The sequence below is a fragment of the Oryza brachyantha genome, chromosome 11, assembly GCF_000231095.2.
Source record: "Oryza brachyantha chromosome 11, ObraRS2, whole genome shotgun sequence".
NCBI lineage: Eukaryota > Viridiplantae > Streptophyta > Magnoliopsida > Poales > Poaceae > Oryza > Oryza brachyantha.
The window spans coordinates 14,536,146-14,563,600 of record NC_023173.2 but is presented as its reverse complement, the minus strand read 5'-3'; the positions used below and the strand labels follow the sequence as shown (position 1 = coordinate 14,563,600).

At 44.3% G+C, this 27,455-nt stretch overlaps 2 protein-coding genes and 1 pseudogene across 5 annotated transcripts; all 3 read right to left on the bottom strand.

Annotated features, from left to right (window-relative positions):
• Positions 1–9,378: 9,378 nt before the first annotated feature.
• On the bottom strand, positions 9,379–16,760 carry LOC102708108. Of its 2 annotated transcripts, XM_040529144.1 has the most exons (5): positions 16,591–16,760; positions 16,219–16,377; positions 14,107–14,185; positions 13,750–13,842; positions 9,379–11,989 (listed from the first exon to the last, which is right to left on the bottom strand). In XM_040529144.1, the coding sequence occupies exon 5, from the start codon at positions 11,971–11,973 to the stop codon at positions 9,802–9,804; it is 2,172 nt and encodes a 723-aa protein (XP_040385078.1). In that variant the 5' UTR covers positions 11,974–11,989; positions 13,750–13,842; positions 14,107–14,185; positions 16,219–16,377; positions 16,591–16,760; the 3' UTR covers positions 9,379–9,801. The 2 variants fall into 2 exon arrangements, with proteins under 2 accessions (XP_040385078.1, XP_015697937.1); XM_015842451.2 differs by lacking the exons at positions 13,750–13,842; positions 14,107–14,185; positions 16,219–16,377; positions 16,591–16,760 and adding an exon at positions 12,379–12,889.
• Positions 16,761–19,738: 2,978 nt separating this feature from the next.
• On the bottom strand, positions 19,739–22,507 carry LOC107305296 (pathogenesis-related protein PR-4-like). Of its 3 annotated transcripts, XM_040529146.1 has the most exons (4): positions 22,376–22,507; positions 21,375–22,127; positions 20,154–20,437; positions 19,739–20,082 (listed from the first exon to the last, which is right to left on the bottom strand). In XM_040529146.1, exons 2-4 carry the CDS (start codon positions 21,409–21,411, stop codon positions 19,912–19,914), a joined length of 492 nt encoding a protein of 163 aa, XP_040385080.1. In that variant the 5' UTR covers positions 21,412–22,127; positions 22,376–22,507; the 3' UTR covers positions 19,739–19,911. The 3 variants fall into 3 exon arrangements, with proteins under 3 accessions (XP_040385080.1, XP_040385079.1, XP_040385081.1); XM_040529145.1 differs by having other exon boundaries at positions 21,375–22,507; XM_040529147.1 differs by having other exon boundaries at positions 20,154–20,423; positions 21,375–22,507.
• Positions 22,508–23,686: 1,179 nt separating this feature from the next.
• LOC102707823 lies at positions 23,687–25,370 on the bottom strand (annotated as a pseudogene).
• Between the last annotated feature and the right edge of the window lie 2,085 nt (positions 25,371–27,455).

The following is a 27,455-nucleotide window of genomic DNA, read 5'->3' as shown; positions in this document are numbered from 1 at the left end:
GGCGGTGATCCGGCGGACGGCGATGCAAGAACCGGCGGCGGCGCCAAAGGAGGACGGTGGCAGCTCGGGGAGAGCGACGGCAGTGACTCGACGAGCGCGGCGGCGCTCCGACGGTGGCGGGATCGCGTCGGTGACAACAAGGCGAGGGTGGCGGCTGGCGGACGGGCGACGGAGACGGCCGAAGCGTGCAAGAATGCGGTGACGGCGTCGGCTCCGGCGGCCACGGGCGGAGAGGAAAAGAGAGGGATAGAGAGGACAGCAACGGCTTACCGGCGACGAGGACGGCGGCGGCAAGTCGGCGAGGGCCGAGGACAGGTGGTGACGGCCGGCACGAGGTAGGTCGGCGGCGGCGATGGAGATCGCTCGGCCGCGCTAGCGCGGTGGCACGACGGACAACGGCCAGTGACGGCAACGGCCGAGAAGAGAAAAGGAATCCGACGGGGAGAGGAGGGAGGAGCGGTGCGCGACGACGGCTTGGCGTCGTGGCGTGTGCGCGGGGAGGCAGAGGACGATGGAGGGAGGGGAAACCATGGCGATGGCGGCTGGGGACTGGCGGCGGTGTCGGCGCGAGAAAGGGGGCGGCGCCGGGAGAAGCGGGGCGGTGGCGACGGCCAAAAGAAGGAAGGCGGCGGCGCGGCCAGCGGGATTTATGGTGGCGATCGGCGCGTGCGGGAGGTGGTTTTGACGGCCGACGTGGGCGCGGAGGAGGCGATTGTGCGGCACGGACGGGAAAAACGGCATGGCTGTTGGGCCAGCGCGAGAGGAGCGGCGGGATTGGCGGCGACCGTTGCGAGCGACGGCGCGACCGTGGAAAGCGAAGCGATGGTTGCGCGCGGGATGAGGTGGCGTGGCGGTGGCGTGGCTAGGCGGCAGGCGGCGGGGCGGCGGCGCGAGCGGTGGTCGGTGACGTCGGCGGGACGGCAGCGGATGGCGGCGACGACCGATGGCGTGGCGAGGGGCGGCGCTAAGGATCGGCACGGTTAGGCGGTGACCGAGGAAGAGAGGAGGCGCATGGCTGACGGCGGCAACAGCGCCCGACGGCGACGGTGAACGGCGCACGCACGGAGGGGAGGCGGTGTGGACGAGGGTGTCAGCGCAGCGGCGTGGAGGCGATGCGGACGACATGGCGGCGTGCGACGCGACGCGACGGACGGCGGCACGACGTCACGGCCGAGGCACGGCCAGCGCAGTGAGCGGCGCGAGCGGGTGCGGCTAGAGGAGCTAGACGGGAGCACGAGGGAAGAGTGAGGTGGCGTCGGCCAAGCAGCGACGCAGCTTGGTGGCCGAGCGGCGGACGCGACCAGAGCGGCGGCGCACGACGACGGCGCAACCGGAGCAGTGGCGCACGGCGGTGACGGCGAACGGCACGGCAATGACGGCGAACGGCACGGCAATGACGGCGCCCGAGGATGGGAAGTGGTCGCGCGAGAAGGCAGGGGGTGGCGTGACGACGTCGTGACGATGGCGGAGACCGGCGGCGACTCGACTGCGACGGCCGGGAGGGAGAGGGACAAGGGAGAAGGAAAGGGAGAGCGAGTGCTCACCGGCGACAGGCGAAGACGACGACGCGTGGCCGAGGAGGAGCGACGGCGTCCGCGCGACGACGGGCAACCGGTGCGGTGGCGGCTCAGGAACGAGTGCGGCGGCACGCGGCGGTGGGGCTTTATAGGGGAGCTGGCGCAAGCTAGGGCGGGGAGATCATTAGCGCGGCGGCGCGTGGATCGCGGCCGGTGGTTGGCGATGGCGCGTCCGATGCGGAGGAGGCAGGGGAGGTTGTTGGCGGCGGGCACGGATGCGGCGCCAGGGGAGCGGAAGGTGGTTGCGCCAGCGCGAGCGGGGTGCGCGCGCGGTTACGGCTGCACTACATGGTGCGGGCGAGCGGCGCGACGGCAGGCTTGTGCGATGGGTCTGCGGCGCAGCGCGACGGCAGCACGGGCGCGGCGAAGGCAGGGGCGTGTCAGCGAGGCGATGCAGACGCGGGCGCGACGCGCAGGCGCAGGCGCCGGTTGGAGGTGGAAGATGGGGCTGACTGGTGGGGACCACCTGTCAGCGTCCCGGGAGGAGAGGGGAGGCGGCCTAGACTCCAGGGCGCTTGTGGGCCTCGGCCACAGGCCGGCCCAGCAAGGGGAGAGAGAAATGGGCAGGCCGGCGGGGATGAGGAGAAGAGGAGGCGGGCCGAAGGGGAGTGGGCCGAGGGAGGAGAAGTTAAAGGGGTGGGCCGAAGGAGGCGATGGAGACTTCGTGCGCGGGTTGGGCCATGGCTCGGAAAATTGCAGACAGTATACGCATTCACACGACAGAACCAAATCTTGCACGAATTAGAGATTCGTACGACAAATTAGATCCGATACGTGATACCGTGAACTGTTAGCGGAACAACGGCAGGAGTTAACGACCCGTTAAATTGAGATTTAACAACTCGCTAAACTAGAATTAGACGACTTTAACGTTAAACCAATCTACGCTTACGGAATTGAATTCCGCACCGTAGATCAATCTCACGCTAGCTAATAGATTGGAAAACCTAAGCAATTACACGGTAGAGTAACGATAGATTGATTTGCATGAATAAAACGTATGCAAACCTGAGGTTTGGTGGAGAGATCAGCGACGGATTACGGTTGTTCCTCGCTGTTAGGTTAGAAAACCTGAACAATTAAACGGTAGATTAATTTAGATTGATTCGCAAGAATAAAATATATGCGAACCTGAAATTTGGTGGAGAGAGACCAGCCGGCGACGTGCTGCGAACAAGATGCAGCAGGGCTGCTAGCGGCTTGCTGCGCAGCTGTTGGACAGGAGGTGGCAGGAGGTGCACGAGAGAGGCAGACGGGGAAAAGAGGCAAGGGTGTAGGGGGTATTTATAGGGGGAAGCTAGAGATAAATTTTGTTATCCATCCCCTATTAACAAGGAATAGATAAGGTTTTAAAGAGATAAGATTTAGAATCCTAATTAATTGGAATTGATTTTTTTGGTGGAGATAGAGATGAGGCTGCATGGCTTGGGGAGGAGGAGGAGAGGATCGTACAACAGAGAGGGGAAGAGGAGGTGCAACCAGGAGAGAAAAAAAAGGAAAAGAGAAAAAGAAAAAGGAAAAGGGGAAAAAAGGGAGAAGGGAAAAAGAAAAGAAAAAGGAAGGAGGGAAAAAAAGAAATTGCCTCCAATTTTGCCGATTTTTATTAAGTTGATTAGAGCAAATTTTATTGACTGCAATTCAAATATAAATCCTGTTAATCATTTAAAATGCTTTCGGGACATTTTAGAACATCCGAAAAGCTTCCAATTAAATTAAATTAATTTATTACACTGAGTTTTCTCCTGAACTTTAATTAACAAATTATTTTTAATACATTATTTAATTAATTCTTGGCTTGGGTAAAACTCAGGGCGTGACAGCCACCTTGTTCAAACTCACATTGAGTATCATATTCTCTAGAGATATCTTCATTTCCATCATCGAGATCATTTTCTTCCACCTCACTAGCTGAATCATACTCTCCTTGTTTAGTTATAATAATGGCACGATTATTTCGACATTCTCTAACTATATGTCCATGGCCTCTATACTTGAAGCACTACATATCTCGACTCCTATAAGTAAAAATAATTGAGATAGTATATGACATCATCGGTTTGCTCTTCTCACTAGAAATGACAACCTCTATACCAATAGAAAAACAAGAAGGATTTGAGCGTAAATCACCACTAAAGTTTATGGTGGAACCTCAATTCACATTGGCTCTTGGTATAAACTTGTTACCACTTAGGGTAATCCACAAACTGAATGGACTCGAGTTTCTTGCCTTAGCATCTTGATATAACTGACATGCGACTTTGCTAGCTTGATGCACACACTAGACAAGATTACGATATGGCTGAAATTACATAATCCACTGAATATGCCGAAATGAACCTTGCAATGGAGTGCTCTTCATCTTTATAAATATTAGCTCGAATCATGGTCCTCTCTGTCTCCTTATAATACTCCTCAACATACCAATTAGTGTTAACTTGCTTCAAATTCGGCAATCTATCAAAAAGATCACGTCGGTAATGCCTTGGAATAAATCTTGCTTTTATTGTAGCCTTCACCAGCACAAGTTGCAATTTTCATTCATCCGTTACTCCCACCAAATTAGAGCATAATCATCAAAATTAAGTGAAGTCATTACCAACTTTTCTCTTCGAAATAATTATGGATGTGAAATATTTTATCAACCTTCAACTTCCACGTAAGATAAGCTTCTAGATCAGACCCACCATGAAACTTTGGTATGGTGAATTTTCAACATACCAAACCTCTCTTCATATTTATTCGTCCATCGTGGTATGTGACCAAAACGATAGTTATTGTTTATTTGAACACGACCTCTGCCTCAACCATGAACACCACCTCTCCCTCTGTTACAACTAACATGATTTCTTGTTTCTTGAGCTTCTCTGGCAGCCAAGCAACAACCTCTTCCTCATCCTTCCCATCTTCTACATTGTGCGCACTTGCATTTCCACCAAAAGGATTAATATTTTCAATATGAACCAAAATATTTTAAACATTTTGTGCAATTTGATCTTGTCTTGCCTCCATGCTCCGCCTTAACTCATTAAATTGAGCCGTGGAAACACAATCCTTCGGGTTAATTTCGGACATCTTCCTGCACAGTTAGTGACACAAGTAGTAAAAGAAAATATGCGGAATAGGAAAATATGTGGAAATCTCACAACCTCAACCGAAACTCTTATGTTTCCCTATAGGTTATAGAAGTATATGTGTGGTGGTAAAAATGTGATGGTTAAGCGGATACAAGACCAAGATGAGGTAAACGATGGTTTCTTTGTGGAGCTTGGTGGGGTAAACCTACACTAAGCAATCTAAAATCTAGCTATTGTAAAGATAAGTAACAATCCAAACTAAAAGTTCAATGCCAAGTGTTGATCCAATATGACATATATATAAATGGGAAACTCACACACACAAATAAATAACTGATTTTTGATGCAAAACAAAGCTTATGCTAGGGATGGATGATTTATGTTTCATACCTAGAAAAATTTGCATCATAAGATAGGTAAAAGTTGATTATGAGTTATGAAATACACTGATATGTAATTGTGCAAAATAGTAGATGTCTTTCTCCACTTCTTTTCTCACAAATTATTTTTCCTTAACCCTTGTTTTGACCTATTCATTTTTTACAGCCTTACTTATTTTTCAATATTTTCTCAAGTCCTTTTTTCCCGAAACTTTTTTTTACCGAACACAATACTAGAATAAATATATCACTTGCAAAACAAAATATATATAACCAATTAGAACATAATAGGATCAAAGTATACACAATGGATAGATATGGTTTTACTTTTTTTGTGGGCATTTTCTTAAAGACAACAATAGATCGGTTCAAAAGACACGCAGAGGAAAATATGATCGGCAACTAAACAAAGACTCTAATGAGCCTAAACTCAACCAAACTCACTAGAATAACTTATGCAATTAAAGGCTATAGTTTTTTTATGGCTAGGAAGAAAACAAATATATGTAGATGGGGATAAAAAATCCTATTATGAAAATGAAAGCTCTGATACCAAATGATACAACCCAAGTAGGGGTGGTGTCCCGATCTTCATGGTGTAGGATTAAGAACTGATAACTAGCCTGTAACAGACCAAGATAACTAGTTGCAAGCAACCAAGATAACAACGCAATTTGACAATTGTACTCGAAGATAACCACCATCTCTATTATGACAACCTAAATCAAGGGTTCAACCAAACACAGTCTAAGTTACCAACCAACACAACCTGCAATCAATCAAGGAAAACCTCGAATGCCACTTGGGAAGCACCAAACATTGCTTTGTAATCCTACAAGGGAATCACAGGAGCAAAGGGGTAGAGAGATCACTCTCTGAATTTGTTAGCACACAACTAAACATAAGGTGTTTATATTTCAGATCATCAAAAGTCCACTACATGATAAAACAAAGGTGATATTTATAGTAGGAGCAACCCTCCTAGTTGGGAATGAAAGTTCTTGAGAGTTTGCTAGAGATAGGCTAGCAAAAAGGTCTCAATAAGTTAATTTCAAAGAAGACTCACATGTCTATTTGGCTTCTAAGCAGCACTAAATGGTTTGTCCATTACTCCTTATTGAGAAGCCGAAATGACGAGTCGTTTTATTGGAGATGAAACTAGACTTGATTCTCTTTCTAAGCATATATATTACAACAAACTCTAGTACAATGCTACATTTCTCAATATTGTCTTGGATAAACTAGTACCAAATCTCAATGTGCTTGGTACTTAAATGTTGAACCAGATTCTTAGCAATGCTAATTGCACTCGTATTGTCAAAAAATAAGAGAACACTTAGAAAAGTCAAGCCATAATCTTGCAAAGTGGAAACCATTTAAAGAACTTGACTACAATCACTCAAAACAACAACATACTTAGCCTCAGCAGTAGACTGTGCAATAGAAGATTATTTTTAAGAAGACTGACAAACCAAAGAAGTACCCCAGAAATGGAAAGTCATAAAATACTCATGCGATCAATCTTACAGCCAACAAAAGTCAAAATATGAGAAAGCTCGAATGGAAATAGTTGAGGAGCAGGAGTACCAAATGTCATATTCAAGAGTCAACTTGACATAACAAAGGATTGCTTGATTGTTTGACAATGCAAACTCCTCGAGAAAGCCTAAAACACGCACACATGCATACAACCATGTGTATGTCCAGCCTCAACGCGGTCAGGTAGAGGGAGTTGATCATACTCTGGTACTCGCGTTGGTCAACTGCCTCGCCATCCTCATCAAGGCCAAGTGTCAAAGTAGTGGCCATGGGAGTAGCGATCAACTTGTAGTCCACCATGTCAAACTTTTTTAGAAGATCCTTAGAGTACTTGGTTTGGTGAACAAATATGCATTCCTCGGTTTGTTTGATTTCGAGTTTGAGAAACTAGGTCAACTCACCCATCATGCTCATTTCGAATTCCCTACTTATAGTCTGCAAATTTGGTGATAGGATGGTGAGAAGAGCCACTAAAAATGATGCCATCAACATATATCTAAACAAGTAGAAAATCAATGCCATCTCTAAGGATAAAAAGAATTTGACAACTTTGCCCATCTCAAACCATTTGAAAGAAAGTTTTTAATCTTGCATACCAAGCATGAAGTGCTTGCTTCAAACCATACAAAGTTTTGTCAAGCTTGAAACATGTTTTAGAAACTTGGGATTTTCCAAACTAGGGGATTGCTTGACATAAACTTCTTCAATAACACCATTTAGAAAAGCACTTTTGACATTTATTTAAAAAATTTTGAAAAACTTTGAAAAAGAAAAAACCAAAGTAATTCAGATAGCTTCTAACCTATCAACTAGTGTGAAAGTTTCCTCAAATTCCAAGCTTTGACTTGAGAAAAACCTTGGGCAACTAGCTTGGCTTTGCTTCTAACAAAGGCTCCATTCTCCTCGTGTTTGTTTTAAAAACCCATTGTTTGCCAATAACATTGTGTCCTATAGGAGGTTCGTCTAAACAAAGACTTGATTTCTTTCAAAATTTTCCAACTCTTCATGCATGGCATTGACCTAGTTTCATCAGATAAAGCATGACAAACACTTTTAGACAAAAAATATCGACAAATGGAGAATTGACAAGGTCATATGAGCGATTTCTAGTTACCCTCTCATTTAGATCTTTTATCACTGTGTGTGCTGGATATCGGTTCTGGATGTGTTGGGGTGCAGAAGATCCTGAAGTGCCACCATCAATCTATGCAGGTCTAACTGAAGAAGAGGATGCAATAGGTGCATCTCCATGAAGTAAAGTAGCGGACAGAGATCCAACCACTAGCACAGATGGTGGTATATAAGCTAGAGGTAGAAGGACGGTTGTGTCATCTGTCTTCATCTGAGTTCTCGTCCACAAAGATAGTCCTTGTCGGACCTGGGCTGTGTTCGGTAGCTCTATTAGTTACCTTATCTCTCTCGTTTTCCACGCGCACGCTTTCCGAACTGCTAAACGGTGTATTTTTTGCAAAAATTTTCTATAGGAAAGTTGTTTTAAAAATCATATTAATCTGTTTGATATATTTTTAATAATTAATAATTAATTAATCATGTATTAATCTATTACTACGTTTTTCCTGCCGGGAATAAATTACCTTATCCTCCAATACCAAACGCGACCGTGGAGTACTTCTGTGGAGGTGAAATTTGGGATTGTTTAACTTTATTTTCCTTGAAAAATATCTTTTCTTTTTTTCTCCTATTTTTGTTCAATTAATCTTAGAATTTCTAGCCCTCCAGAGATAATATAGATGCTTTTTTTTCTATTACTTTAATAGATTAATAATAGATAGATAGTATATTCCAAGTTTCTACGCTTGGCTGTTCATAGGTGATGCGTCGCATGTCTTACGTGTATTGTTCGCCGGAGCACCAGCTCTCGACACCCATCTCGGTCCGTGATCGTGAGCCCCTTATCTTCTCCATCAACATCTTGGCTTTTTTTTTTTTGAGAGTTGTGGTAATTCCCGCACCTTCCGAGTAAAAACCCGTTCTTTTCTCTTTTTTTTTTATAGTTGTCCGATTAAAAAAATATCTTTTCTTTTTTCTTATTTTTTCGATTAATCTCAGAATTTCTAGCCATCTAGAAATAACATAGAGTATTTTTTCTATTACTTTAATAGATTAATAATAGATTATTATACTCTAAGTATATATTGTAGTGTAGTTATGCTTTTATGGTGTCGTATTTTCATCTTTGATTTACGTAGATCTGTCGATGCTTCAGTAGTGCAAACTCGAGACGTTTTGTGTGTAAGTGCGGCCGCCGCGGTGGTCGCTTGGCTGTCGCCACAGTGTCAACGGCGAGCAGCATTTAGCTAACTCAATTTGAAATTCATTAATCAATCAGAACAACCATTCCATCACAGGTGGTGAATGTCGATGAGTAGTTTAGTACAGTAGGAGAAGGATTCACTGTAGTAGCTCTACCAGCATTTGTAAGACTCATCGCTGCTCGTAGCCTTTAGATGGGCCGACATGAATAATTTTCTCAAAAGGAGGTACCATAAAGTATGAGGTACCACTGTTTTCTATATAAAATTTAGTGGCTTAAATACTAGAGGATATTAAATTTTATATAGAAAACAATGATACATTATTGTACCTGCTTAAGAATAGAAAAAATGCTTGACGGATATGGCCATCACTTTAGTTACACTGTGTATGTACGTACTGCCAAAGCGATCAATGTAACGGATGTAAAAACTCTTCTTGTTCTTCATCTGGCAAGCATTTCATTCCAATCCAAGACCACAAATTGCCCGTAGCGACGAGCTTCCCAGTCCCAGTTTCACAGATCGTACAGACATGATACATAGTACATACCCGGTGGAATTCATCTCACAAAGCGTACAAACATTACTACAACCAAAAAGTTCTTCCTCCTAGAATTTTCTCAGCTTTTTTTTTCCGACCTTTACACGCGCAATTTCAGATTTACTAGACGGTATGTTTTTTTTTGGGAAAAGTGTTTTTAAGTCCATCATCAACATTTTCAAATTTATATAAGTTTATTTTATCGTTTATACCATTAAATGACTATTATAAAACCAGAAAATTCTCCATCTTCCTCATCCAGCTGGAAAAAGAACGCAGCACAGGCTGGACAGGCAACAAGCCAGTCAGTAGCAGCAGCTAAATCAGCCAAAAGAGCTTGGCATTTATTCTAGTTGCAAAGGATCAGTTTCATACAGCAAACAGAACGTAATATGAAGGATGGTGATTGCTGGATTACACAATGGCCTCACCACCGCGTCGCTGTCCAGCCTCCTTTTTACTTAGGATGCCGGCATGCGACAACAAAGCCCAGAGATGCGTGATGAACTCGCCGCCCTTGGAGAGGTGCCTTACGTGCTCTTCCACGTTACTGTCTGACGGCGCGGCGTAGAGCAGAGCTTCGATCCAGAAATCTGCAGCGATCTTCCAACACCGAGACATCCCATTGAGCTGCTTCCCCAGCTCCACACCTTGACTGAAGAGACCATCGTCAGGAGTTGCATATTCTACGAAGCTATTCATTGCTTCCAATTTGTTGCGTTTACGAGATGATAGACATAACCCTGCGGATGAACGAAGCTCACGGCAAGTAGTTTCCCCATGGTTTACGTCTTCCAAGACTAATTGTGGCGCTGAAACCAGCAAGTATGCGTAGTATTTGGACAGAGCGGTGGCAACGCCATGATACTTGCGCTCCTCTTCATTCAGTAAATACCCATTATCCTTTTGGAAGCAACGAAAGAAACCATTCTGGCGCTGCGCTAGTTCGCAGTAGCATGTCCCAATGTGCCACACCAAAATATTTGATATGTCCTTGACATCACTCCATTTTCGAAGGATAATAGGAATCGTCGTTGAGCCTAATCCACTTTCATCCAAGAAGGTTGAACCATCGGTCCTTATGTGGTTCCCATTTTTGTAAAGAAACTCAGCGATGGATTCCTTCACATCGTCATGCAACTCGATTGCATGCCCTGTCTCTCTATACAACATATCACGCAACACTTTTGCCAAATAATGCAATCCAAACATCAAACATAGATAGCCCCTAAACCTGGATGGCCTTAATAAGTAGCTCTTTCTCCTGCTAAGTGCATCAACAAATGAATACTGCCCGAGCTTATTTTGCCAGAGATAACTGTCAAAGCAAGTTATCCTGGTAAGATGTGCCTTCAATCCCATCCAAGGATTTATCCACTTGTTTCCTTTCTCTTCATTCTTGATGTAACTGTAGGCAAATGCAACTCTTGCCCAATTTGAGGTCCAACAGCGAATAAACTGCAATAATTGCACCAAAGCCAGGGACACCAGTATGACTAGAGTGATTATAAGATCCGCTTTTGTGGTGCCCACAACAATGGTGCGACCAGAATTACGGCCGGTGCTCCTCATACTGGAATTAAGAGTCATTACTCCAACAAAACATATCCCAATGACTGAAGCGAATGACCAAATACTAGCAGCTTCTGCTTGATTAAAACGAAGGAATGTGTTACTAGTAAAGAAGGTGTCGTACACGAAAGCCAACTCAACTTCGATAACCTTGAAGGCCCTCTTATAATCGAGGACACCATCATCTCTTTTGTGGAAAAGCCCTTTGAAGACAAAATCATGGGTCATGTGATTCTCTGATTCAGCACAATGGAACCCAAAGTAACGGCGTTGTAACAAATTGGACAACGAGTAGGAGAGGCACACATCCCTGCAGTTACTGACATGATAGTCTTTGCACTGCCATATTTCTTCTATGGTTATGGGTGTCTTATACCTGTCCTTGCCAATATACCAATCCAACACATAGGGGTACCCATATAGGTCCTCTGTCCTGTAAGAATCGTCCCATAATACCGAAGACATATGATCTGCAATCTTTTTTGTTTTATATTTTATTCCAATTGGCATCACAAGCGCCAGCGACCTGTGAAAGGCCTTAATGAAAGCCACGGCGGACAGCACGCCCACGGCTGCATTACCAATTTGATTGGAGATGGTTGACATACTCATCAGCAGGACATATCCACAGTAAAGGCAGATCTTATATATGATCTGCCAAAGCTGGCTATTGTAATCAAGACTGTAGGATGTGATTGGGTCGACGCAGCCAAAGATGGTGAGCAAGGATACACCCCAGACAGGGTACATCTCACTTTTCACCGATGAAGATTGCATCAGACCAATACTGTATGTCCCCAGGGACAAAGATAATGAGTTTGCTGCCCAGAAACCCTTTTGGAGAACCCAGCGGTTGGACCAGCGGCGGCAAGATCCAAATACTGCAAGGAAGAAGGAGAGAGCGATGGCCACCATTGCCAATGCCTCAATACGGAGCACTGTCCCTCTAGGGCTCTCCCACAGGTCTCTCAGCTGATGCACCAAGCTTGCCGAGTCTTGCTGCACATTCCCCATACAGTGATAATCACCCCTGGAAGCATAGGATATGATGTAAGGCAGGACGACAACTGAACGACAATAAATGAAGAATTGGTGCTTTTGTTTTGAGACAAAAAAAATAAAACAAAGTAAGAATAAATGGGAAATATAGTTTGAAAAACTGGCAACGTATCTACCTATACTCTCCCTGCAACTTCTTCTACACCACATATTTAGCAATAACTCTGATGTCCATCATGAAAACAAAAACGATTAAAAGCAGAAATGGGCTCTAGTTGGACACGAATCGGCCATAATCAGATTCGAAATTATTCCCTTTGTTTCAACAAGGTATACGGTAGTTTAGAGATATATCAGCACATAATTTTTAAAAAGAAGAAAGTTGGTCCAGGCCTCGTTAGCAAACCCTAGAATCCTAACCTTCCACGCCCGAACGCCCCCACCAAGCACCAAGTCCTGCCCTGCGCCGCCTCCCTCGGCCAGTCTCCCCTCGGTCACTCCTCCGAGCCGACGCCGCCTCCGGCCTCCTCGTGTCCGCCGACCGCCGGTCCGCCACCGCCCACCGGCCCCCAACTCGCCGAGTCCCCGGCGCCATCCCCGCAGATCGAGCGGCCCGACGCCACCGCTCAACTCGCCGAGTCGCCGCCTCCGGCCGACGCCCGAGTGCTGACGCCGCCACCTCGGGTCGCCGAGGACGGCCTGCCTCAGCCGGGCGCGCCCGACGCCGCGCCCACCGCCCGCCGCCTCTGCCTGACGCGGCGACGCCGCGCCCATCCTCCCGAGTTCTGACCCCGATTTGTGTCACTGCATGAGTCCGTAGACTACCATGTTCTTCCATTTTCTCAATCTCTCGCTCTCACTCAATTTCGGGGAATTAGGGGACCAGTTTCCCCCGGCTTTCATTTCGGCCGGGGCCGGGCTAGCGGTAGACAGAAAGGTAGCTCGTTCGACTTGTGATAAATTTGTCTCGGCTTATTTTATTTTTCTAACAAGCCGAGCTAGCATTTTAGCTCGTTAGAGATAACGAGCCAGCTTGAGCTAGCTCGTGAGCTGCTTACGAGCCTAATTTGGTAGACCAAAGACACAAGATTCATCGGTGTTTATTGATTTCACCCTGAAATATATGTGTTCAGTATTTCATATGTTAACCATGTGATTTGTTGGTTCAAACTTTAATATTTAAATACAATTTCATATAATTTGCATGTTTAAATAAAAATTTGCTTGTATAACCTATTAAAAAATTGTTTAGGTTAACTTTTTATGCATGGCTCACGAGCCTAACGAGCCAGCTCGAGCTTTATAACGAGCCGAGCCAAGCTAGGTTTTTAGCTCGTTAAGATAACGAGGGCAAGTCGTTATTATAACGAGCTGGTCCGAGCCGAGCTGGCTCGTTATCCAGCCGCCTAGGGCGTGTTCCAGCCATCACCGCCCCGTTGCCAACCATATAGTTGGAGATTTGCAAAAATGGATCTTCAAACATGCGCTGTTTATAAATTTAACCCTTAGAGTATATGACATACAAGTCCATCTATGTATACAAAATGTAGGCCCAGGGTATTTTAGGAGATGCCAAAACTATTCCACTTATTGAATGTCTCACCAAATAGACATAAGTGTTCAGGTGACTAGAGCATGACCACTGAGCTCTCTGGTTACGGGCTAGGTGGTGCATTTGAAAATATCATGACATACTTACTGGAGAGTCTGCCTCCAAAACCAAAAAAAAACACACACACACAAAATAAGTTATTGCGACAGATAAATCTAGTTTTCGTGATAGTAACATACCTTGTTTCTTCGAGTTGAGCTTCCCTGTTGTAGGAGGCGTCTACCTCCTTCAGAAATTAACAGAACCTACACAGTCTCCTCCTCCGGTATGCTCTAAATATTAGAATAGGATTAGCTCGATTGCCGCTTCAAGTGATCAAGAGATACTGCAGAGTAGTTTTTAAAATGCATGCCACTTGGCTCCAGTTATTGTTTATTCTGAGACCCGATCAATGCGGGTCTAATCCAGTTTATAAACCGTATGTTATGACTTGCAGCAAGCTTGGCCTCTATCTTTATTCGTTGCAGCAAAGACTAGCTTGGATGATTCCTTCAATGTCTGTCTTTGTATAATACGCAGTTCCGTTAGTAATTTACCTTTGCGTCTTGTCGTTGAAGCTCAGGCTTGTTGATTCCCGTTTATTCTTGGATGAAGGTGACAGATTTTTCGCAGAATCTGCAAGTTCCAGAGTACTGTTCAGTTTTGACATGATTGGACAATCTCTTTTTCTTTTTCAAAACAACAGAATAACATCAACGGAATCAGGGTTTACGTTTCCGGTAGTGAATTAAATCCTGCCCCTTGGTGGTACGGATTATAGTAGGAACGGAGCACCCACAATTTTAGCATCCAAGCGAGTTAGGTGACGGTGAGCGCTGTTGACGCTGCCATGGCTGTCGGTGTGGTGTCGGCTTTTATTTTTATTTATACATTTTAAATTAAAAATTAACAAAAATATATTTTGTGTGAAAAATTACAAAACTAGTCCACCAATGCCTAGCTAGTCGGTGATGTATATAAAACGCCCACGGCCCACTAGTTGGGAGATATATCCAACGTGGCAAACACTGTTGGCACCCATTGCATGGATGGCTAACAGTGCTTATCATATTTATAGGTAGGGGTGGACAGAAAGCCAGTGGCTCATTAGCTCGCTCAACTCGTGACAAATTCGACTCGGTTCGATTTGTTTAAATTTCGTAACGAGCAGAGCTAGCTTTAAAGCTCGTTAGATAATGAGCTAGCTCGCGAGCTGCTTGTGAGCCTTAACGAGCCAGGACTTGTAGAATGAAGGTCTAAGTCCAACAGACAACACAACTCGCACGACCCAAGCCCAACTTGGTTGAGGAGAGGAAAATCATAGCAATCTCTCTTTCACTTGATCTCTCTGACTCTCTCACTCGTCCTCTTTTACGTCGCCGCCACCAAGTCGCCATGCTGGCGGCGCCAGCAGCCTCGCCGCCGCTAGTCACCGTGTCGCCGCGCGGGGAAGATGACGCGGCAGCATTCGGGGTCTCCTACCGTGCAGACAAGGCCATGGCGCCGACGGAGCTAGGTAATCTACGGCGGGAGAGGAAGATGACACAAGGCCGTTCAGGCACAAGCTGTAGTCGCTTCAAGCTCCTCCTCCGCCACAAGCTCCAGTTGCTCGCCACAGCAATGGGAGGGGAAGACGACGCGGCTGCGTTCAGGATCTCCTGCCGCACGGCCTTCTCCACGATGACGCCTCCAAGGACCTCCACATCGACCCCAACTCCTCCCTCTACGTCTGCATCTTCCTCCCCACCCCTTCGCCGCTCCAGCGAGCCACCGCCCGCCACCGTCATTGCCAACCACTGAGTCTCTCCTCTTCTGTCGGCTGGATAGGTTGGCTCGTGAGCCTAACGAGCTAGCTCAAGCTTTCAAACGAGTCGAGCCGAGCTGAGCTAGGTTTCTAGCTTGTTACGACAATGAGTCGAGTCGAGCTAGCTCGTTATCCTAACAAGCTTAACCGAGCCAAGCCGAGCCGAGCTCGCTCACTATCTACCCCTATTTGTTGGTGGTACCCTTAACGCCCACCTACTAACAATTTAACTCGAGTAGGGGTCACCTGCAAAATGTCCCCTTCATGAGTGCGCGAGAGAGACGGAAGATTTTACATGCGTCTGCTTCCACTAGTAAGGCGTTAAGGTGACCGTCTACAAAATCGACAGTCACTTTTCTCTCTTAAGTGCCCATGACTTGCCATGGCTGTTAAATGGTGTTTTCCATGTTGGAGATATCGCCCACTACCTGGACTTTTGGAGTATTGTTTTACAACTTTATCAAAAACATATCTATCTTTGTTAAATTTTATTAAAAAAAAATATGTGTACTATATATATATATATATATATATATATATATATCTTGTTGAAAGGATAATATCTCTTGTTATATATATATATAGAGCAAGAGATATCATTCATGATTTTTCTTCAACAAATGGTTATATAAGTTTATTTTTATCAAAGAGATAGGTATTTCTCATAATAATTTAAATTATTCATTGTACTATAATAATACTTTAATTCTCTAATTCTATATTATATTGTGATATTTATTTATGTGATTATATCATGTGGCTCACGTAAAGTAAGCCATAGCCTTTCGGGCCTACAGTGCAGAATTGACATAGCGTCATCGAAAACAGAAAGCTATGCTAAATTGAATGGAAGCATGAAACTGACCTTACGAATTGAAGAACTGGACATCAGCCATCAGGGATTGTGCAGCTCTATGTGCTGATGTGGGCAGAGCCTGTTTCAACGAGGGGGCGGAGTCGGAGGCGTCTCCGGCTGAGGGTTGAGGCCTTGAGCAAAGTGAGGGCTTGCTGTTCGGTTTGGTGGCTGATCGCAAGGGATTAATGATGATCCGAAATTAAAAATTAAAAATTAAAAATTTAATTTTGGCTTATAAGCATGAATAGATCCGAAAAGATGGGGTGCAAATCTGGTATTCTGCCTCAGCTCCTAACAGCACATGAACAGACAAAAAAAAACACCGGCAAACTGCATTCGACAAAATTATTTGAGTGAATTGAATGGAAGCATGAAACTGACCTTACGAATTGAAGAACTGGACATCAGCCATCAGGGATTGTGCAGCTCTATGTGCTGATGTGAGCAGAGCCTGTTTCAACGAGGGGGCGGAGTCGGAGGCGTCTCCGGCTGAGGGTTGAGGCCTTGAGCAAAGTGAGGGCTTGCTGTTCGGTTTGGTGGCTGATCGCCGGGAACCTAGATAACTCACTCAGGATAGTGCAAGGGATTAATGACGATACGACGAGGACAGATAAGAGATTAATACTCCCCGTGTTCCTATTTTCGAGCAGAGGTTCATGGTAATTTTTTTTAATAGTAGTACTATGTATTATCAGTAAAACTAATCTCAGTGTTTTTTATACTTTGTTAGTTAATTAATTAACAATATTTTGTAATTTTGTTTTCTGGTGATAAAGATCACAATAAAAAGGACGATATTACCCTTTCAAATTTTTACTACACCGGTAGTATAATTTTATTTCAATCGTCCAATAAAAATATATTAATGGTGTGGATAAAATGTATTGTCAATAAAATACACCGGAGTTAACCTCCAAGGTTGGTATCATTATTTATTTTTTTCGTTCAGGGCACACTTAGAGTCAGAAGAATGCCTCTAATCATTATTAGAGACAAAAGTGTCTTTATTAGCGACAGTGCCGCGCTAGCTGATTAATTAATTTTATTTGACGCAGGAATCAACTTTATTCGCCGGTCTAAAACAATAATATGTATATTCTTCTTCACGGGTCTCACAAGAAAAAAAAAAAGAAAACCTCATTAGAAGCACCAAAGCAACTTTATTTCACTTGCGTGGTGGATAGATATTGTAGTAGTTTTGGCGAATTCTTGCGTACGTAGTGTTTCAATCTTCCACGCAAGTCAAGTAGGCCACGGTAGCACAGTAAATTGTCTAGCTTAACATAATTAGTCGATTGGTTGATTGACTTCAATATTTATGAAGTTATTATAGCTTGGATGATCAGCGTCACTCCTACGAGCTCCAAGCTTACACCTCCTCTGTCCTCTTTCCTCAACAGCTCAAGGTACAGTAACTCGTGTACAAGTAGAATTCCTCGGTAGGTTTGCTGTTTGTTTTTGATTGCATCATGTATAGTTAGAGCAAAAGTAGCCATGTCATGTGTTCAATTACTAATTATATGCGGATTTTCATAGTTCTTAGTCATCGTATGTAGGTATTTTCATTTGGTGGGACAAAATTGTCCATATTCTATTTATCAGTTTAGATATAAAATGATTATTGTAATTATAAACTATTAGCTAGCTAGATAATTTGGCATTGACATACCCATTATTTGACGTGTACGATGAAAATATTTGAAGGCTAATACTCTCATTGTATTTTAATAGATAACATTGTTGACTTTTTGGTACAAGTTTAATCATTAAAAAAAATTGCGCAAATATATAAATGTATGTTATAATTAAAGCATATTTAGTAATAAATTCATCAAAAAATCAATGATAATTATGTAAGTTTTTTTAATAAGACGACACATATATATATGCCATGTATTTTAACGTAATTTTTCATGGAATGATTCTTCTCATCCGCATGGCGAAGCACAAACATTTTGCTAATACTATTTAAAAAAAGGGGCAGCTAGACACCGGGATTCCATCCCAAGCACCTGACACGGGACTGCGGCGACGACGCTCGGTGTACTGCTCAGTAGCCGTTTTTTTGACCACGATTTCGATAGCAAATCAAGACGCTCGGCGCGCTGCTGCATGTGGTCGGTCGATTCTTGACGCCGCAGCGCTCCTCGCCGCTAATGCCTGCCGTCCGCGCGCCTCTCGCCGCCGATTGCTGCTCGGCCTCGCGAGACTCCGCGTGCTCAACCTCGCTAAACAACGTCAGCGAGGAGCACATCCACTGCAAGCAAGCAGTTGCACGAGCAGGTTTTTGGCGATTCCTGCTCGGTCTCGCGCGCCTCCGTGCGCTCAACCTAGCTCAAAGACACAGACGAATAGAGAAGGAGCTGTGATACTATGTAAGTCTCGCTTAGTGAATATGTTTGGTTTGTGCCCACCATATGTTTGATGAAATATCAAAGTAACAGGCTTGGTAATATGGATGCTACCTAAAGGGTACCAGACTTAATAACATGGTACTCTCATGTATCAGGCTTGGTAACATGGATGCTACCTGAAGGGTATCAGGCTTAATAATATGGTCAGGTACATGGTACCCCGGTACCATGTTAACTACTAACTCACACTGGTGAACCCAGAATAGAAATTATCAGGGATCCAATATGTACTAATTATCTAATTTTTTACTACTACACTAATTAATAGTATAATTTAGTAAGAATTAGTTAGTTTACCCGAGGTCCGAGGACCCTGCGAAGATGAACTTAGGTTCACCACTGGTAACTCACATGTACCATATATGATATCTAAAGGTACCAGGCATTATACCTCTGAGGTAATATGGTACCTCGCATGTATGGATGTTTGACGCCGTTGACTTATAAAAAAACAATGACGTCAAACATTTAGGGACGGAGGTAGTATATACCTACTAGATTTAGTCCCATAGTAGTAATTGAGGATTGGGAGTCCAACTTAAAAGATAGGGACAATCATCATAGTCAGATCTATATCCCACTTTTTGATTTTTGCTTATGCTTATAAGTCAAAATTTAAATTTTTAAACTTAAATTTAGAGTTGATTTGAGATTTTTTTATCGTTGTTTATTTTGTAGCCTTGGTTTTTAGATCTCTATGAACATGTATGTATAAGTTTTATTCATGTTTTTTTATTTATAAATATATCATTTAACTTTTCTTTAAAATGACAAAAGACGACCGCTTTAGGTTAAGTAGTTCGGGTAACTAAGTAGGCTCAAGACCTACAGTTGGAGCTTCGGTTTGTTTGCTTTATTGGGCCTTTAACAGACAGACGTCGATCTCTTTGGTTTTTCTTTTTTCAATTATAACTCGAACATTTTGTTTCAAGTTGCACACAAGAATGTACCACAAGTTGTCAACTGAAACATTGCAATTTTAATTTGTTTCTGATGCCTAATTGTATTTTAATTTGTTTGTTGTGACATAGGACGTCATAAACACTACGGAGATTTTTGTTTCAACAAATTGCAATTATCTTACAATAAGTAATTTAGACGAATAATGCTGCAACATTAATAATAACGTATTTAGTCAACAACATTTTATCTCTCGGCGAATTAATTTGTTTCCCATTCTTATTTCATGAAACAAAACAAACAATCAAATACGTGATGTGCTGAAATTTAACAACCAATTCGTTGTGTTTATATGTCGACCGACGATCAACTGAACGAACTGGAGCTCCTAGTCTTGGCAGTCGACGAACTCGTAGTCGACGACGAGGTGTCCGTTGGCCATGCCGCCGCCGTCGGTGTCGATCTGCCGGAACACGGCGACGTCGAGGTCGAGCCCCCCGTTGGAGCACTGGTCCACCACCCTCGCCACCGTGCGCGCCCCCGTCGCCGTGTTCGTCACCTGCACACACACACAAACACCCTCGTCACGCATGCACGCCAACTGTTCGACGCCGACGCCGCCGTGCGTACCTGGAGGCAGCGGCCGCAGGAGGGCTCGCCGTGCGCGCCGGCGGGGCCGCAGAACGCCGTCCAGCCGTAGCGCTGCCGCCACGCCAGCGGCATGTCGGCGTCCCACGTCGAGCAGAAGGCGCTCACGGCGCGGAGGTCCCAGCCGATGCTGCCCGGGTTGTACATGTTGAACGTCGCCACCACGCCGCTCGCCTGCTGCGCGGCCGCGCCGCCGGCCGCCGACAAGCACACCGCGGCGGCCACCAGAACCAGCAGCGACACCATCCTCACCTGCATCGCAACAACTGCGTACGTTTCTACTAATCTCTCACTAACTACTTAATAAGCACTAATTATTTTAGTTAAGTACTGGATGAGTGTGTGCATGAATGGATTGCAATTGGCCATATTTATAGATGCTGATGACGAGATTAGCTTCAAGAATCAACAAAAATGGATTACCCAATGAATAGCTGTGCTGACAGACAATGAGCTTATCAAGAGCTAATATATATTAAATCCAGCTTGTTATCATCGCCTTGCCCTTGGTCAGGTTAATCTAGTAGTTTTGCTAATCACAAGCTTAATTAGACGTTTGGTTAGCTCGATATGGCCTAGGTTACACAAAATATGCTCTTGGCCTGCCGAGTTAGCATTTTTGTATTTTTGAGCTTCTTGTTGAGCTCCCAAATGGTGATCAATCTGGTTATGATGAGTTTAGTATTATTTGACAGTGATACATGCCTTCAGTTTTTGGCTGTGTGCAAATAAGTTGTTAATGCCAGCTCACTGGACACTGGTACTTCAGGGACACATTATATATACTGTGTTTTTTTCTGTATGTATTAACATTTTTTTTCAGGTATTCTTGACCAGTGAGCATTGTAATCTGTCGCTCTCAAAGGTCTTATTTTTCTTCTTTGCCTATTTGCATATACTGGCATTTGGCAGACAATGAAAACCTCATCTGAAGTTAATTTGTCTTGCATTTTTCTTAATATATATTTGTTTTTGCAGTGCATCAAATGTTTTACAACAGCCAAGTGAGCCAACAATGCCAAAATTAACTTACCACATCACACATTTATGATTTATCCAACAATGATATTTTCTTGGTGCAAATTGTTAGAGTTTCTATTTGGATCACCTAGGTCTAGGACTAGTTGGGTATTCTCTGTTTGTGTGATATCAATGAACAGCATGCTACGAGTAGCATAGAGAGTTAGGGTTTCGCGTACTGACCGGTTGAACCGCTTGCGGATGAGGGGGGACCAGCCATCGTCGGCGAAGTCCGGCGGGGACGTGGTAGTAGTGGTCCGGCGAGGAAGCGGTGCGGCGGTGGCGATCCCGTCACTGGCTGCGCCCCCTTCTGATCGGCTAGGGTTTTGTGGGGTGGAGAGCAACGGCGACGAACTTCGTGTGTCGTGCCACGCCAGCCTCCACCCCTATTTATGTTGCGTAGTGTGACGGGCCTACCAGCCTATTAGGCTGGACACCCCCGACCAGAACGTGATCAAGGCCCTTTTAGCCGTTGGTTAGAGATCAATCTAACACAAATGTGAAGTGTTCGACCACTATTGCCTCGTGATGCCACAGCATCTGTCTATAGCCGAGCTGTCAGGCTTCGTCAGCTATGTAGTACACGTTGGCTGTTTCGTTCATGCATGAGGCACATGTGGAAGCAAAATAGGAGATCCCAAAGCGAGTTCATGCAAATTGTTGACAGGCATTAGCCGGCGTCCATCAAGTTACAAGAACAAAGCACTGCATCATTTGTTGCGTGACTATGAACAAAGCAGCAGATTATATATTTTTTTAGTGCAGTTTAGATGAAAGAACAAACTGTCATGAAAGAGCTACTTGTCCAAAGTGATGTTTCCTTTCTTCATTGTCCAAATCCCAAATAACAATAGGCTGAAGTTACAGTTTAATAGGGAGTAACACTTAACTTTCATGCTTAATCTGCACTCAGTGCATACAGACCTCAGGAGCTCCCTGAAATACAGAAATTCAGTACAAGACACACTGACAATTCAAATTCAGACAAGGAGAGGAAAATCAAATCCAGTACTCTCTCAATCAGTATTACAAATCTTCAGCTTATTATCACTTGCAGGGATGCATGGTAAATGGTAAAATTCTTAGCAAGCTAAATCAGATTCATGTTCTATTAGACTAGTACTATCAACATGGAGCAAATCACTGGGCACGTGCAGAGCAGACCGAGGTTGAACAGAACTCACATCAATTGCAAAAGCAGCAGCTTCAGAATGGCATCATCAACACCTCTGAATCACCAGAAACTCTCATTATGGTTATTCCATTGCAAGTTTCACATCTTTGCCAGCTTCTGATCTCCTCTGGCCACTTTGCTTCATCATACTGACAAACCTCCTCTGTATATATACAGATGCAGAGAGTTTCAGACTTTCAGTGCCTTGCAAGTATGGACAACGGTGTCAATGGCTAGGATGAATGATATGAGGATAGAACAATTCAAGAATCATCAACTGGGGACAAGAAGGAAGATATCAACAGGGAGTTTGTTAGCTGCATGTTATAATCTTTTTCAGCAGTACCAATTTCTGGTTGCAAAAGCAGGCAAAACCGTATGACAAGAAGGGAAAGACCTTATCTGGTTCAGATTCAGAGTAATGTCATCAGCAGGAATTCTGCAAAGGAGGAACAGCATGGCACATTGCACAGAACGCCAAATGTGAGCATGGCAGAAGATTTGGAGAAGAAAGTGAAGAGCTGTAGGGCCAAATTGTGCTTGGCGTGGAAATATTCTGATATCTGTAGCAGCACTGCTTAAGGTAGAATGTTTGTCACTCTTAAGCATCTGGATTTACTTCGTTCCACTTTTAAATTTTTTCTTTGATAATTTTCAATCACAAGCATCAACTACGTTGGGTTTTGCTCTCTATTGAAAAGATCATGTTGTCCCTATGTTATCCCTCCTACGCCGCGTTCGGCACTTCATCTGCCGTGTGCGTTCGGTACTTCTTCTCTTAATCCCAGATTTTTTTTCACATACATGCTTTCCAAACTGCTAAATGACATATTTTTTATAAAAAAATTCTATAAAAAAGTTGCTTTAAAAATCATATTACTTTATTTTATAACTTTTTAATAATTAATAATTAATTAATTATATACTAATCTATTGCTACTTTTTTTTGCACCGGATAACTAACCTCTGCCTTTCACCATGCCGAACGTGGCTCTGACCAATTGATAGTAAAATAACACCCACTGATTGACTGATGCAAAATCGTTTCTTAAAAAAAAAATGAACCATGTCAAATACTAATACACTTTGCTCATTACGCATAACTGCATTTTGCATATCATGTGGTGGTTTTTATATGAAGTTCTTTCAGAGCTCCAGTCACCTCTGTTATTCCAACTCAAAACAGAATAGCTTAATTTATGAACCCTTGTGCACTATTCCATCGTTGAAGAAGATACTTCTTCAATTCCAATATATTGTAAGACTTAGATTATATATAAATGTCCTTCTTATATAAAATAAAATATATATCCCGATGAGACTTCAAAAATAAGATTATATATGATATATATGTTATGCATTATATGTCTAGATTTATTACCATCCATACTAATATGATTGGAGTAATATGTAACGGGGTTTTTTCTATGAATTACAATTCGGCCATGAAAATTTTTGAGCTTAAGAATCTGACACTGTTCATTACGAGACAATCAAGACAGGGAGAAGCACAATGCACTGCTTCTTCAGAATGAGACTGTGATGTCCAGAAGGTGGATGATGTGAGCCATGAACTTGGGGAGGTCAGGCCAGCTCGCCGCCGTCATGAGCTTCCCGTCGGAGACGGCGCCTTCGGGCTGGACGCTCGCCGCGCCGCAAGGTTGGCGACCACTCTCATCGGAAAGCCGCTGGCGCAGTTCTTGCCGTGGAGGAGCCCCGCTGCGGCGAGGAGCAGGTGGCCCTGGTCGATGCTGGCGACCACCTTCCCCTTGCCGGCGAACCTGGTGCGCGACGGCCGTGTCATGCGTCACCAGCAGCTCCGGCTCGCGGCCGCCCGGCACGACGACGCAGTCGTACCGGTCGACGTCGACGTCGTCCTAGTCCGTGGTCACCGCGAAGTTGTGGCCGCGCTTCTCGTCGTCCATCGTGCTCGGCGCCGCCGCGTCGTGGATCGCCGTGACGCACGGCTCGCCCTTGCGCTTCGTCGGGCACGCCGCCTCGACGCGGCAGCCCACGCCGGCCAGCGCCTCGAACGGCACGTTCGCCTCGTAGTCCTGCGTTCAACATGACGGGGGTTAGCCGCCGCCGCCGGCAGCGGGCGTGGATTGTCGGATAGGTGTTAACGGTGGCGAGAGAGAGAGACATGTAAAGCCTCATGTACGGCGCAGAGGAAGAGGAGGGCCTGGCCGTCGACGCGCGCCGCCATGGCGCGCAGGAGATGAGCTCCCGGATGATATTCTCGCCGTGGGCGGGCCAACCGGTGGCGCTCAGGACGTGCCTGTCGGCGAAGCAGAGGCCGAACTGCTCAGGCTCCACCCACCTCCCGCCGGCAAGCTCCACCACATGCCGCATGCTGAAGAACGTTGTGCACCGGACACCGCGCATGGCGCTCGCGGCGGCGAGCAGCAACTAGCTATGGCACGTCACCATGACCGGCCTGCGCATCCCCGCCGCAACAAACGACACGGCGAGCGGGTCCGCGCTGAGCTGCTCCACGAACCTCCCGCCGGGGACGACGAGCGCGTCGTAGCACGACGGGTCGGCCGCGGCCGCCGCGAAGTCGGCGGTGACCGCGAACCGGTGGCCCGGGAGCAGGGGCGAAACCAGAAACTGATTAGGTGTAGGGCTAATAAATAGTATGCTTCACCATTTTTAAAACTTACATGGTAAATTAATAAGACATAAGTGAGATTATAGAGCTAAGACTAGGGCTTAAGCCCTAGTTGACCCACCCTTGATTCCACCACTGCCCGGGAGCTCGGTGTAGAGCTCGTGGCCAAGGAAGTCGTGCACGGCGGTGAGGCAGGCGTCGCCGGGGACCTTCCCCGGCGCGACGCAGTCCACGGAGACGCCGAGCGCGGCGAGCGCGTAGAACGGCACTGCCGCCTCGTAGTCCTCCATGTAGTCGCCGCACAACATCAGCACCTTCTTGCACGGCGGCGCCATGGCTCCCGAGCTCTGTGGCACAGTGCACACTAGTTACTGTTCATATCAGCGTGGATTCTAAACTCTTCAGGACATCCTCTCGTTTATGGTATAATATCCAAATAGTTATAAAAAAATATAAAAAATTTTATGAAGATAAATTAATATGTGATATATTGTCACATAATATATACAAGTTAAAATATGACTTCTACCGTTCATAACAAAAAATAACAAATTAAACTGTGAATAGTATATACATACTCACAATCATATATTTGCTATGGATTGTAGAAGTTGTATTTTAACTTGCATGTTTATGTTGTGATATATTACATATTAATCTATCTTTATAAATTTTTTTATATTTTTTTATAACTATTTAGATAACATGCAATAGACGAGAAGATAAGCTTAAAACAGTTTTTCGCTTCTAGTGCCCATCCCTCTCAAGAGAGTGAAATCCAACCTAACAATGTCTGAGTATATAATTATCAACCTCTGTAATTACCGTAACTACTATTTGTTTCTTGATAGAGGCTATCTGTAATGAACTATTTGTACAAAAACTAAAATTAACTAATCACGAAAGATCAGTTGCAAACCGTCATGTTCAATGATCAGATTTTTTTATGATGTACCACATCTATGGAACCTTTTTATTCGAATTTTTTTAGAGTACCTTTCGATGGACAAGAGCCTTCCATCATATCATATCGGATGGACAAGATGCATTTCTACTACATCCATCAGGGTGTATAGTTGGTGCAGTAAAAGGGTATTTACGGTAAAAGATTACATGGCATTGCAGTAATTATGTATTTGATGAAGGGTTTATTTATTCTCTAATCTCTGTCCCATGAAAATGAATATCAGAATGATCTACTCTGTCGCCCACCGTCCGTCAGCCAGATGATTTGGTCACCGACGCCCTCTTCGTCTTGCAAGCGCTGCACCGAGCCCGCCTCATCTCCGCATCCATCCCTTCACCCCGCTGTGCTTGCCCCTCGTTGGCCGCTGACGCTTGTATAAAAAAATATGAAAAAAATTGATCAGATAGATTAATATGAGTTATATCACTCTACAAACATGCAAGTTCAAATTCAATTTCTATAAGTTATAAAAAAAAACAAATAAAACTGAAACTAACTATACGCATATTCATAATTATTTTTATTATTTTTGCTATAACTTGTAGAAGATAAATTTAAACTTGCATGTTGGTGGAGTGATATAACTCATATTAAACTATCTTGTTAAATTTTTCTATATTTTTTATGACTATTTAGATGACATGCAAGTAACGGGTGTATATACGTCCCTGTGCTAAAAAAAAAAACTACTTCCGATTCGGTATTGATAATGGTAGCTTTACGGCTATGTCGGCTGCACCAATATGGGAATGAGGAAGACCGAGTAGCCGAAGCTCTGCCTGACCACACCAATACCTTCACAGTTCACAGTGCTCAGATTTGATGGTTTTGATGTCACTGGTCATTGGTCAAAGTTGAAACAATGTTCTTTGCAATTGAACTTTGTATCTGACTCCAATGAAATGCTCTATACTTTGTAGTGCCAGTTCATATAATTTTTAGTGTAGTTCCTGAACTGAAAGACCCTATGGGGATATCTTATTGGCATGTTTGTCAGTCACTGGCTCACTGTTTACCTGAAAATTTCTTCGATGCTCTTCTAGTACATGTTTGTCTAAGATAGCATAATTTTTAGTATCAATGACCCCTTCATTAAAGTTTCTTTCATATGAATTGTTCAATCAACAAATGAGTGTGCAGTTTTGGAGATGGTATGCCGAAAAAAATCAAGATGGCATGCGAGAAGGGGGGCAGGGGTCGTCCTGCTTTCTACAACTCGTGACGGAAAACAAGATTGTTGGGCCTAACGAGCAATCTTAGCCCATCTGCCCATGTCATCTCATTGCGTGAGCGTGTTACTTAATTGCCCTTTCATAAGGTCATTCTTAATGTAAGTTTTATGGACACGATTACTTAGAGTGACATGTCATCTAAAAAGTTTGAAACTAGGATAAAACATCCTTCTCTCAATGTATAGTTTTATCTATTGTTGTTTCTTAGGTTACATGCAAGACATAAACTGTCTAGGTAACAGTGCAAAGAAGGTTTCATCTTCATGAAACTCATTTTATC

Excerpts from the sequence above, each read along its gene's own strand:
- LOC102708108 (XM_040529144.1), bottom strand. The coding sequence starts at position 11,973 with ATGGGGAATGTGCAGCAAGACTCGGCAAGCTTGGTGCATCAGCTGAGA.
- LOC107305296 (XM_040529145.1), bottom strand. The coding sequence starts at position 21,411 with ATGGCTGGTCCCCCCTCATCCGCAAGCGGTTCAACCG. Across the intron at positions 20,438-21,374 it reads ATCCGCAAGCGGTTCAACCG|TTGTTGCGATGCAGGTGAGG; the intron begins GTCAGTACGCGA and ends AAACGTACGCAG. Across the intron at positions 20,083-20,153 it reads CCTGCGGCCGCTGCCTCCAG|GTGACGAACACGGCGACGGG; the intron begins GTACGCACGGCG and ends GTGTGTGTGCAG.